The 14,210-nt window shown below is 40.7% G+C and overlaps 1 protein-coding gene across 2 annotated transcripts in view; it reads right to left on the reverse strand.

The window, feature by feature from the left end:
- Positions 1-1,450: 1,450 nt before the first annotated feature.
- LOC308090272 (rho guanine nucleotide exchange factor TIAM1-like) overlaps positions 1,451-14,210 on the reverse strand; it is a 98,905-nt gene continuing 86,145 nt past the window's right edge. For both annotated transcript variants that reach the window (XM_080435348.1, XM_080435349.1), the window contains exons 25-30: positions 9,336-9,444; positions 8,250-8,308; positions 7,597-7,693; positions 6,788-6,875; positions 5,780-5,952; positions 1,451-5,151 (exon numbers count right to left, since the gene is read on the reverse strand). In XM_080435348.1, the coding sequence (XP_080291474.1) occupies positions 4,490-5,151; positions 5,780-5,952; positions 6,788-6,875; positions 7,597-7,693; positions 8,250-8,308; positions 9,336-9,444 (1,188 nt within the window). In that variant the 3' untranslated portion in view covers positions 1,451-4,489. The remainder of the gene's footprint in view (positions 5,152-5,779; positions 5,953-6,787; positions 6,876-7,596; positions 7,694-8,249; positions 8,309-9,335; positions 9,445-14,210) is intronic.

A 14,210-nucleotide genomic window follows, 5' to 3' on the forward strand; every position in this document is an offset into this window, starting at 1 on the left:
CCGACATCATGATGCTTTGCCCTCGAATACCGAAACTCTCGCCCCAAAACACAGTCGCCCCTGGGCGGTGTTCACCTGGTATTCCTAAACGTAACCTCAGTAAAACGGTGTCAAAACCTAACCTTATTCCTGAATTAAACCTCGGTAAAAGTATGGCTTACCCTAAACTTATTTCTAACCTTATCCTCAGTCAAACAAATACAAGAATACAAGAACCGCTGGTCCACCAAAAAAAATAATGGGGGCGAGCGTGTTTTGGGGCGAGTCTTCCGGTTACTGAAGAATCAAACAGCGGGATATCGTGGCCACCGTCGCATATAGAATCCAACTTCTTGTAACATCAGTCAGACGTAAAAGAAATAGGAAACGAAACATGTCCACCTCTTGGTCTTAAACGTTAACCAGTAAACATTCTCTCTGGCCGACGGGTAGTAGGAACGACGGGCTCTGCGCGCTGAGGGGATTTAGAGGCAGCAGCTGGATTATCAACAGCCCTGAACACCGGTCCTGATTAGAGGCGAGGGTAGGGGGGGGATAATCTTCAGGTTCAGCACAATAAGCAGAGATGCTAGTAGTACAGTGGTGTAAAGTAACTAAGTAAGTACATTTACTCAAGTACTGTCTGTAGAATTTTGAGGTGCTGTTACTTTACTGGAGTATTTCCACATTTCAGTACTTTACTTGTACTCCACTACATCTCAGGGGCAAATATTGTACTTTTTACTCCACTAGAATTATTCGAAAACTTTAGTTAGTTTAGGCTACTAGTTACTCTGTAGATTTTGATCATTATTATTATACATTTGAACTCTGTTGACCACTCGATAGCGTCCCATCATGGATTTTATTTCTAAGAGAAAATGATCAAATACCTTGGCAAATGCCTTCAAATTAACATCTCTCTTATCAGCTGAGCTAGGGTTTGTTGGAGTCAAAACCACTGGTCCAATATGGCTTATAATACAAAAGTATCCGTAGCAGTTCTTAGGCTACTCTCAGAATATCTATTGTCTTTTATAATGTTGAATTAGCATTTAGACTCTTGGTACTGTAGTAGGCCTAGTCACCAAATTTGACATTCGTTGTCAGTTGTTTTTCGATGAATTGAGTTGCTACAAAGGACCCCAATGGAAACAAGCCATAGCGCTTTCTTGGGTTTAAAATCTTCTTAGCAGACCTTGTATTGAACTGCACCTTATGTGCTTTTTTTTCCAAACTGTTAATAAAAGTATTCAATCAATCAAAAAGGCTACTCTATGTTCTCTTGTTCCACCTGCTGGATGGGATTGTGCGGTGCACCCACTAGTGTCTCAGTGGTCTCATCAGAAAACAATGGATACTTAATCACCAGTTTAAATTGTTAATCATGTTCATAAGCTTTCCATTTTAGCACTGAATGGAATGCGCGCGCGCACACGCACACACACACACACACACACACACACCAAAGTCAAGTTTAGAAAATTTATTTTCCATATGATAGCAATAACATAAAAATAACAATAATACTCCACAGTTGTATGTACGAGCACAGTTTTAAAAGTACAAAGGGGAAAGACAAAGGGATATTCCCTTTGCAATTGCAGATATACATAGTAGTACCTCACAATCGCAAGAATGGGTCCTTACTAAGTTATACTGAGGACCTGAGTTCCTCATCACCCTGTATGCTATATCTAATTGACTGTCATAAGAAAACTCAAAACAAGAGCATCCCATGTTACCCTCCCAGTTTCAAAACATCATGGGTCGAAATGTCCATAGTATCAGTACCATAGATTATCTCATCAGTTAATAAGTGCAGGTTTGATACTGTACATACTGTGCACAAGCAGAGCTAAAATTAACCGTGCTGCTGGGACAAGACGCTATAAAACACCACCACCTAGAGGGCACACAGAGAATTGAAGGAAAGTGGAAAGAGGTGTAGAGACAGAAACAAGCATGAGATAGAGAAAGAAAAAGATGGAGACGGCTAGAGATAAGAGTCAGAATGGGAGAGATACGCCTCCCCAATCAACCGTGAAACCGTCCTTGGTTTTAGGACCGTTTTAGTTACAATATGGTCAGTAACAGGATTCTGTGATGAAAATGTCAAGAAAACAGGATTGGTAAAGGGTGTCATTTAATTTGTGGGTTAAAGTGGTGTGTTGGGCCAATAACGGGCTCAATAGGTCAAATTCAATTCTCAAAAGCCATTCTAACAGGATTCCTTTTACAACGTTATCATGAGTAGATGTCTCACTCTCAGATCCGCTGATCTCCATGCAAAGCTCGGACAGAACGGATCGAAGACCAACCCTGCCGCAGAACCCGTCCTGTAGAACCCGTACGAGCGGTCGGGCCTGGAGGACTTCCAGGGCATGCTGGAGTACAAGAAGGAAGATGAACTTTGTCTGGCTGTCCAACACCTGTAGGTTGTACTGTCTGATACAGGCCATCGAGATCTACCAGCAGCTCAAAAAAATGCATGGAGTGCATCCTCCAACCCATGATAGTGTCCGGCATGCTGGAGCACGAGACCACCCAGGGCGCGTCGGGGGAGACCGGCCTGCGCAAACGGACGTCGAGCATCGCCATGTGTCAGCACGGCAGTCCTACATCATTGGGGCCTGCACCCTCAACAACCTGCTACTACGCTAGGACGTGCTCCCGGAGCAAAGGCACGCAGATCAGGTGAGAGTGGCTGAGAGACAAGAGTCTGATGGTGCGTAGAGCTAAGGAGACCCTGGATCGGCTCAGCCAGGCTGCTCAGCTGCTGCAGATGGAGAAGACGACAGATGAGGACGCCGAGGCCATCTGCACCATGTGCCACACCCTCACCACCAGCTCAGATTGTGAGGGTCCTGAACCTCTACACTCCGGTCAACGAGTTTGAAGAGAGAGTGTCCGTGTCTCTCCGGGCCTTCATCTCGTTAGTCTGCTTGTTCTGCGGGGAATGCGTGTTGATGCACGAACACCAGCGGCCCTCAACTAACTGGTGGTTCTAGGGGGGGGGGGGGGGGGGGGACCACACCAGGACAGTGGGTCAAGGTCTCATGACACTTTCCCATGACAATCATACAAAACATACAATAACATCTTACAGTACATACCAAATTGACTGTGCCGTTTTAAATTTGCTGTATTCCTGTTAGTTTCTCTTTTTTCTTTTTAAATAGATTTTTTTGTATGTGATAAACTGCCCAGGAAGAGGGGCAGCTAATGGGGATCTGTATAATAAACAATAAACAATCCTTTCGATAAGCACAAAAAAAAAGAAAAAAAGACCCCTAACAGAAAACTATGACCAACATTAGATTACATTTAATATGAAACAACTAAGTTTGAAAGGTTGGACTCAGTGTGGACAGCACAGCTATAGAAATTCCTTTAATCTTTGTTGTAACCCTGCTTCTGGCACCAAATTCTTGTTCATTCTCCTCTTCAACAGGGGTGATATCTAATACTGGACAGTTCAATGTGCTGTAAACAGAAAGTGAAAAGGGTAATGAAATAAAAATAGGTATACTGCTTTTATCTATTGCCTAAAACATCACTTGGAATTCATATGCTGGCAGACATGAGTGAGCTTCAAAACATTGCTCTTTATATACACACAATGTGTTCTATAGAGCTGTTGTACTCCCAATTACACAGATACACCAGTGTGCATCTGCACATTAAGTTAAAAACAGTAAAAGCACAATAAAGCTAATTAGAGGTACTATATTTTATACAGCAGTCTTAAGCCAAAATCCCCTGAAAAGAGTAAATTCATTATTAACACACAGCCCTTGAGTGTTACGATACAAACACAGTTTCTGAGTCTGAGAGAAAAATAACACTCACATTCCTGTGTTCAAAAAATATACTTTTTTGGCAAGAAGTTCAGTGTGTGTGTGTGTGTGTGTGTGTGTGTGTGTGTGTGTGTGTGTGTGTGTGTGTGTGTGTGTGTGTGTGTGTGTGTGTGTTTTAATAGTCTCTGTGCCTCTGCCTTACATACACAGCCTACTCGCATGTACATGTGGTAGTATGAGGGCCTATTCGTACATAGCTTTGTACAGTATACAGTAAAGGTTCACAGGCGTGGCTGTGCCTCAGTGTGAGAGCATTTCTGTACCCTTGTTCCCTTAATAGTTCGGTTCAAGCAGCTTGGGACGAGGAGAAACTCCAGAGAAAAGAAGAAAATTTTTCTTTCTTTCCTCCACTGGACGTTTCCAGCACCTCAGGATTGTCAGACCACGGGTGATGGAGGTGGGAAATGAAGTGTGGCTCATTGAAAGGGGAGGATTGTTCGACGCTTTACACCATCGGTACATGTCATATCGAACAAATACTGTTTTATAAAGCTTGAACAAATACAGGTCCCGGTCTCTCCCTGTCACTCTTCCTTCTGATGATAATTTAAAACCATTGTTTAAACCAGTGTTCAAAACCAGAGTGCCGTCCCAGCCGCTCCAATGTGTCCTGCCTAAGTCTGGTCCGACATCGTCTCCTCCACCATCCCTCAAAACACATCATTGTTACACCCGTTGGCGTAGTCATCCCGTCGCACCCAGACGACATCACAGTTCCGGTCAGCAGCCCCTTCACAGTCCCCCCAGCGGGCTGTGCAGTGGGAGAGGGGGACGCGAGGACGCAGAAGGGAGTCGTCCCCGCGCTCCGGAGAAAGGGCGGGGTCCGACTCCCCCCTGCGGTACCCCACCATCCTGTTGCGTTTGACCTCACTAGTACCCCTCTCCGTTTCCAGCCCTCCATGCGGGTCAGGGCTTGTTCCCTCCCCATTCCACAGGTCCAGTCCCTCCATTCTCCCCTCCAGGTTGACGGGTTCTGCGGATGCGGCACGGACAGACTTGCAGTACTCGTCATCATCGCTCAAAATGTCAGTTTCCTTCACGGGGCTCACTTCCATTCCCACACCCCGGTCATCATATCGACCCAAGTCGAACTGCTCCTCCACCCAGCGGTCTGTGTCCTCTCCTTGAGGCTTGTGGGATTGGAGCATGGAATGATGGGACGATGCCCCCGAGTGGGTGGAAAGGCTGGACATGTGCTGGGAGTGCGAGGCGGAGTGGTCGGAGTTGTTGTTGTTGCCATGGAAAACTAGGTCAGTGTCAATGGTGAAGTGACTCCTCACCAGTTTTCTGCACCCCTGCGTCCGAGTCAACGCTAAATAGGCAGAACACAGCGGGAGTTGTAATTAAGATTAAAGCAAATGGTTAAAATTAAATGTTGTACTAGCATCTCTGTACTGTAGGTTATTACAGTTTACTTTTACAGTGCATTACATGCAGAGCTGTAATTATTGTACAAGTCCAAGTCAAGTCTCAAAGTCCTACATTTCACAAATTAAAGTATCAATGCTCAAGTCTCCCAGTCTGCCATCCCCTTAATGATCTTTTCTTAAGTCCTCGAACCTGAGGTCTCAACTCTACAGCTCTGAATACTTGTAGGGGATATCAAGTGCACTGGTTCTTAACTACAGACAGTTTTCTACTCTACCAGATAGATAGTTGCATTTAGCAAACAGTAGCTTGTGTCTCAGCTAGTGTCTACAGTACGTCCCTGATTGGATGAATAGAATGAAAGCCAACAGTACTGTGAGGTACCATGACCGGACTTGAAAAGCACTGATCTAGCTCAAATGCTGCCATGATGTGGTAAGTAAATGAAGATTTGGCATAACATAGTAAATGCTGAAGAATTATGTATTAACTGTGTAAACAACAATTTATAGATCTTGTATGTCCAATTGTCCATCACAAACATGTCACCTTACAGCTGTGCTATATCTGACCTGCTCTGTCCAATGGGGGCCTTGCTCCTTTGAGGGCACACAGGCGTTTGCCCCCGAAGGGGATGTACTGCTGGCTGGGGGGCTGACACTCCGTCTTCAGCAGTTGTCGACGTTGCTTTTCCCTCAGGATGGAGTGGACTGCCTTCAGAAAGTCTTTTTTACTGTCTGGTGAGCTGCAAACAGAATACACACACATTCATTAATAATAATATAGCCACAATGATGCAGCCCCATCGAGTAAGGGCATGGCAAACCATCCCGTTATCAAAACACAGTTAATTGGACATTTCTGTCAAATCTTAATCTCTCAAGAACAGATTCAGAGCTGCGCTACTGCAAATTCAAAGGTAAAAAACAGCAGAGGGGGCTGTTTTTTTTTTACTATGGGTTCCCAGATTGGTCAAATCTAGACACCAAGTATAAGAAAGAAGGACACCTAAGTTTATCTTTAGGCATCTTTGTAGATTTTCCAGTTGATTCCAAATTTAGCATAATTTTCAAACTTGAATAACCTAGCTTGGAGTAGCATTCCTGACCATCAAAATAACAGTCAGGTTAATAATTCCTTGTGTTGAAAGGCAGGCATGTTTTCTCGCCACGTAATGTCTGCTTGAAAATAATAAATTTAAAGAATTTATGACATGTTGTGATGTAAATATTGGTGGTTACGAAATATGACAACCGCCAACAAAACTACAGTCAAGGGAATTCACAGTATTACATAATGCATGCTGTATTATTCATCAAAAGCAGCATTACATAACATATCATAAATTCAGATCAGAACTTCAAATGCTTTGATCTATACCGAGTCGTACAGAGTTCACAGTAAAATACTCAGTGTTAATTTAACTCTCAGTTTACAAATATAACCAAATGGACCCGTAATGGTTACATTTTGTACACTCAATAGTTAAAATAACATTCAGGATTTGAGAGTATATTAAAGTAATGGGGGACATGAGTCTGCAAAGCAGTGTGAAAATCATATTGCCGTTTGAGAGGTACCTGCAGCACAGCTGGAAGATCCTCTCTGGTCTCCCCTCTGACTCGGACCTTGTGTGAATTATCTCACACATCGCTGTACCGTCTGTGTCTGAGAAAGAACCAGAGACAAACGGGGAGAAAATCAAAGAGGATGGCCTTCATTCATTGAAGGGATCTTCACTCGATTCATCAGTTACGGTAATAATATAACAATTAACAATGGTCTCTCCTGAGACAAGTCGTGGCGATTTCAGGTTCACAGGGGACTGCACATGAGAGACTGCATGCAGTACTACTAATAAATATTTATCCATTTTGTTAATCACAATATATATTTTTTTATCACAGCCCTTTTGGAAACACTTTCTATGAAACCCATGTCTATAATTATTATAAAACACTCATAATGTATTATTATCTACTTATAAAACTATATATCAGAATTCATAAATACCTATGCTTTATAACAATAATAACACATTCTAAATTCTTATTTTATAACAACGTGTAAGGTCAAGTATACTGTAAATACAATATAATCTGCTAACAAGACAGTACAATTACAGTTATAAGCATTTAATAATGACTTACAAGGTCAAGTATCATAATACTTAATAATTGCACTGACTATTTTTATGCCAATATTTATGCCAAAATTGTATTGTAAATTGTACTGCAGATAAGAATGATTTATACTTGGTTGTGTGGCGGTGAAAATAGCAGATCTAAAAGTTCACAATACGCTGCGATGTGTTGCATTGTGTGTAGATCTGCTATTTTCGGTGCGGATACGATGCACAACCAATAAATCAGGCATTATAGAGACATACTTGCGAGGGCACGAACTTGAAGAGAGTCTGTTGAAATCATGTGACGGAACCGGAAGGGGTCCTTGTCCTCACCAACTGACACACGATGAGAGACAACCTGGAACACAGAGGTTTGGAATAAAGAGTCATTTCTTTTGTAAAAACATGTAAAAACAGCTTTGTTTCAAATACCATCCTAACCCCTCACTTTTTACTTTGTCCCACTTTTTTTTCTTGTTTTTGATTGACTGTAGATTTTGATTTACTTGCCATTACATTCTTGATTCAATATAACAAAGACAAATGGATACTGATCAGCATGCACGTGCTACGGTGCGTCAATATCAACATTAACCAACAGGGGGAGGAAGAGAGCAGCAGTAGATAGCGTTCGCTTTTTCTGTGATTGACTTCTCTTTGGAACTGCTCTCTCTTCCACAAATGTTACTGCCACTCTTTCATATACTTGACCTAGTGTGCCGATAATGGATAGCATTGGGCTTAATTTTCCAGTGGCCTTAATGGCCACAATGGTAATCCAATTTAAGAAAGTATGCCTGATGCAGCCTGGGGCATCCAGAAAGCCAGTCTATGTGATGCCCTCCTATACAGTCATCCAGATAGGAATACATGCTTCATAAACAGCGAACATGGAGGAGGAAAGCAGCACTTACGATTTTCTTCCTTTGCTTGGAGCACTCTTTGTACACAAAGACAACAGCCGTTTTGAACACTGGAAAATAAAAAGGGCAAGGGAGATGAGGAGAGATGAAAAATGCATTCATTCGCCAGATACTGTACATACAAAGCAGCCTGCAGCACCATTAGCCGCAGCACAGCTTAAGGCAGTGCATTGACACAAGCTTTTAGCTTTTTATCTCTGCTTTTGAGGAAAACAGCCTTTTGTCACCTGCTGGTGACACAAGTCACCAGCACAAACGGACCTGTGTCACATTAAGGCAAATACAGAACAGTGAGTTTTTCCTATTAGCACACTGTCAGGGAATGTCCTCGTACATGTACAATATTTATCGCTTGAGAGTGTGAGTAGAATGAGGAAGGTAATGCACTTAAGGCCCTGGATATCCTTCGTGATGAAGTGGTGAGGTCCTTTAAGTGGAAATACGCGATGCTGTGCTTCGCATGATAAGCATGAAAATATAATGATTGTTCCTTTTAGCAGGTTTATTTCTGTCCCATCTAGGAAATGCCCAAAAGGCACATAATCTCACACCATGAAGAATGTACTCTGCTGCACAATGGCCCATTCTGTTCAATCACAGTTCTTTCCTATCTTTATGCCTTTTTCAATGGAAACAACACATGTGTTTGAGTTAACACTGTTGCTTCCAGATTTTGAAAGAAATGAACCATGCTGAATAAAATTATGTCCTGAAAAAGGGGAGGACACAGACAACCCGTAACTTCTTGCTCATTGTAAACTGTATTGGCTAAATACCCTAAAATATAACCAAACAAGCTATGGGGAATATTTATCTTTGTCCATGGACTGACAACCACCCTTGTCTACTTCTTAAATTGTTAGTACATTAACATGATCAATTGAATCTTCTTTGTTCATCAGCATAAAAAATTTGCCTCACTGTAAACATAGTCAGATAGAGCATTTACAAAGCCATCCCAAAATCAAATCTTTGAACATTCAACATGTTGGAAATGTTTTGACGAGATCACTTTTTGTTTGTTAGAGAGACCAATAAAGTAATTTCATGGGACTTTAAAGTCAAGTAAACTCCTACCAAAAGCAGCCAACACTGGGACCTTTTTGCTCTTGACAAAGGATTGTCGAGGGTTGATCCACACCACATCAGCATGCAGCAACAGGTCCCCCATGGAGAGGTCAGCCACCTGGGAAACAGAAAGTTAATGTAGCAGCAATGACAGGAACACTTCCTGGCTAGGGACAGGTCGATTTTTAAAGAAGGGTACCCCTGGAGAAAATGTATGTGCCTTGATCTAAAATGCCATGACCCTCCCTTTGACAAAATTAAAATCAATGACCCTCCCCAAGTGATTAAAAAAAAAAGATTAACCCTCCCCGCCTAGGAGTGTCACCGTCACGATATATTGTCCGACGAATACGATATAGCCTATCGTGACATTAAAATGTGACGATAGGTATTGTCATGATGTCATACTGTATCGTAATATATATATATATATATATATATATATATATATATTTTTTTTTTTTTTCTTTTTTTTTTTAATAAATAGGAGTTCTTAGTTACTGTATGGTGTATGATATGAAATGTAAGCATAATCACAGTAATTATTAATCATGTCTTCCATCATATTCATAGTATTTTGTCACTTTCAGATTAAAGCACTGCAGAGGGGAGGTGTTGTGTCAGCTGATGCTCGTTGACGCTCGTTGTTGTGACATGCATCAAAGCAATTAAATTAAAAAGTCCAGATGACAAAAATATGAGGTTTGTGGAATTTATAGTTATGCAGTGTTATATTATATTATATCTGTTATATTAGTGTCTATCAGTCCTCTGAAACAATGGGTTTATAGTTAGTGAGAACTTCACTTCCCCCTTAAGCTTGCACAAATGTATTTATTTGTGTGTACAAAGCACTTTGTAATTGTTTTATAAAGTGCTTTATAAAGTTATTTTAAACTAAAGATGATGGCCAATGTTGATGATACATGAGAAAAGAACATTAATAATGTATCATATCGATATCATATGCCCAACATGTATCGTATCGTGAAATTACATCTTGACACCCCTAACCCTCCCCATTAAATACAACAACATGACATTTAAAACTGATTATGTCCGATGTTTTGCTTTCCACATTGATTAGAACATTACTGTATATGTCTTGCTAAATGCACAGTGCAGTATCTGTAGTAGTGGTAGCAGAATGGATAGTGTTCTCAACTTACATGTGGGAAACCCATTGAATCCTGGTCAGATTGAAGATCTGAAGTTGAGTATTTGGTAACCAGTAGTTTTACAACATTTGTCACTCTGCCCTTTTAATTATTAACTACAGTGACTACACTGTTGCCTACATAAAACAAATTAGGCTATCAATTATGCAGGGCTGCCAACACTTCTGGATCCTGCAGGATCTCCTGACAATCTCCTGGATTGACATGTCTCCTGATTTTCTCCTGGATTATGTATCAAACTCCCAAAACCAGAACACAGGGAATCCTACTATGTTAAGTTTCTGGGGGAGGACCCCCAGACCCCCCGCTTGGGGGGGGAGGGGGGGTGGTCAGTGCATGCCATCATACATAGTCTAGAAAGTGGGGTCCACGCGCATAGGGTGGATTTTTCCCGTCACTTGGTTTTTCTTCATCCTTGAAGTGTGTATTTTAAGATTCTGCCAGGTATCAGGGTGAAATAATAATATAATATAAATAATAATAACCCTTTATTACACATATCCTGAACCCAAACCTGAAAATGGAAGAAATAGAAAAGACCACAACTTTTGAAGGACACAACTAGAGACAAATAAAACCCAAGGAATTAATTAAAGTGGACTCTTATTAGGCTACAGGACAAAAACAGCACCTAAAAAACTGAGCCAAAATGATCACCATGATGTACCAGACCATAATGTACCAGACTGAAATAATGTCCCTGGTAAATTTTTTAACCCTATGTTAACACTTATCCTACCTAAACCCAAAAAGGGAAACATAGCACATATTTGGAAGTATACAACATTTAACACAATTAACACAATTTCCATACAATTTGGACTCAAGGAATTCATAAAAATTGGTATTATTAAGATTCAAGCATATCTTGACACTATTTTAGGGCAAAAAGTGAAAGAAACTGAGCCAAGAATGTTCAGATTACATCTATATTTGTCATTTTACTAAATACTTGTGTGCGTCAGTCATTGATCATTCTAAATATGCTCCTCGTTGGCTTACATTATACGGTGAAACAGCTCTCAAAGTCACTATTTTAGCATGTAAACGAACGTAAACAAAGTTGATTCAGACAATATAGAGCATCACCAAACCCAGTACTGTTTGTTCTTTTAATAAGAAATGTTAACTTCCTGTTGATTTAGCTATTTTTATTAGGAAGAGAGGCCAAAAAAGGAGGTATACTATTTTTCCTGTTAGACAGACGACCCCCCCCCCCTTTTTTTTGTACATATAGCTTTATAATTTCTTTCCCTGCATTTTTTGTTTGTACATAGTGCTATCTTTTTCTGTATTTTTGTATTGATATTTGAACTGTGGTGCAAGGACCTCATTGGAAACAAGACCGCAAGGACTTTTTTGAACAGACCTTTTAGACAAAGTATTTTAAATGTAACTGTGCTCTTTTACATTTTTGCCTAATAAAATATTCAACCAATCAATCAATCAATGACCTGCTACAAAAATATCATGTGCCCAGCAGGACCCTAAGGTCAGCCGTCCAGAGTCTATTGGTCATTCGCTCCTGGTTGTTTTTAGGATTGATTTTAAAATTATTTTACTTGTTTATAAAGTTCTTCCTACCTCTATGACCTCCCTAAATACGTTCCAAACCGCCCCCTCAGGTCTTCTAGAGCAGGCCTACTCGAAGTGCCTGAAATGTCATATAAAAAACACAGCGAAGCAGCATTCTGCTTCTACGGTCCGACGGCAAACTCCCATTACACATAAGACATGCACCCTCTGTGGACAGTTTTAAAGCACAGCTCAAGACATATTTCTTCACTCTTGCTTTTATTTGATTTTTTTCTCTTCTAAATCTCTGTGTTGTTATTCATGTCTTTACTGTTTTGCTCACTGCCTCACTGCCTGTTATGTATTGTTTTAGCCATTAATTTTATGCCAGTGTTTTTTGCCACTGTTTTATTGTGTATTTTATACATTTTAATTTTTGTTTGTTTTTGTTTTGTTCTGTAAAGCACTTTGCGCTGCATTTATGTCATGAAAGGTGCTATATAAATAAAGTTTATTATAATTATTATTCCTCGTACCAGGTTGGCGGCCATAGTTGAATCGAGAGCCCGCCTGGGAAGCCTAAGGTTCGAAGTGTCCCTGAACAAGACACTTAAGCCCTAACTGCTTCCCCCTCCGCATTCCCCCACGAGATGAAGAAAGATAATAAAAAAGAAAAGAAAATGTATGGAATGTCCTTCCACAGGTCTTGAGAGCTGGAACGAAAAAAGGTCAGCCTCTGTGGATTTTTTTAGAGCCACTTACAAACATTACTGTTTAAACAAGCATTTGTGGAATGTCTTAGAATTTTAGTTTTTTTTGTTGTTTTTAAGCTGGAGGAGGCGGAGTTCCCCCGCGGGACGAAAAAAGGTCAAAAACTAAAATGTATGGAATGCCCTTCTACAGGTCTTGAGAGCTGCAGCCTCTGGACATTTTTAAGAACCACTTGTGGAATGTCTTGTTGTTTGTGTGTGTTTTTGTTGTTTTGAATGTTTCATGCTGTGTTTTTATTTCTGTTGTATGTCAAGCACTTTGTGAGTTCTCTCTATGAGAAGTGTTATATACTGTACAAATATAATGTACATACTTACTTACTTCACCTCACCACACGTTCGGAAGAGTTGTTGAACATGTTTCACCAGGCAGGTCATGTCATTTGTTAATGAGGTAATCAAACGTGCACTGCACTGGCTATGACGACATTAGAGACTATGGATGATGATGGTGCTGTTGTTCCCCAAATGGAAGGAACGTTTTAAGCCTAGCCTGCTCTTAAACTAACAGTGTCTGCCTCCTGGACCAAACCTCGAAGATGGTTTCAACAGGAGAGCAGCCTGATAGTTGAAAGTTCTCTCTAGGTTGAGATTCTAGCAGCCACAAAGTAAGCCTTCATAGCCTACTGGGAATGCAGGGACGCAGACGTGTGCACTCACACTCACGCACACACACACACACACACGCAATCTTTAAATACACACTCCAATGATTATGAGAAAATAGTCGTCAAGAAAACTATCAACAAGTATTTAGAAAAAGACAAATATAGATGTAATCTGAACATTGTTGGCTCAGTTAAAAGAAAAATGCCCAAAATAGAGTCAATATATGCTTAAGAATACCAATTTTAATACATTCCTCGAGTCCAAATTGTATGGAATATGTGTTTGTTTGTTTGTATATTGTATACTTCCAGATATTTGCTATGTTTCCCTTTTTGGGTGTAACATAGGGTTAAAAATTAACCCTGTGGGACATTATTTCAGTCTGGTACATGGCAGAATTTTAAATACACACGTCAAGGATTAAGAAAATGCAGTTGGTAAGAACTATTCAGTAAAAACAGAAATATATGATATGAACATTTTCAGCTCAGTTATCTCCTAGCCAATCAGAGTGCAGAGGGGCGTCGCTCTAAATTTGGTGACGTCAGCGTGTTCCGGGGGGGGGGGGGGGGGGGGACATAGATTGGTGAAGCAATAGGAAGCGGCACTGGAATCCAACCGCCTGGTTTTGGATCCGCCCTTCAAGACCATCGATAGGGCTCGCACTTTCAGGCTAGCTTGTTAACGACCGTCATTGATTCTAAATAGACCAAGTTGTTACTTGATTTGAATTCTTTGTATCCTTTGAAATAGAGAGGGGTCATTGACCACTGTTCTGCTGTACTTAAAAGGTATATAAAAAGACTATTTTA

This window comes from Gymnoscopelus braueri (genome assembly GCF_963280865.1).
Source record: "Gymnoscopelus braueri genome assembly, chromosome: 8".
Taxonomy (NCBI): domain Eukaryota; kingdom Metazoa; phylum Chordata; class Actinopteri; order Myctophiformes; family Myctophidae; genus Gymnoscopelus; species Gymnoscopelus braueri.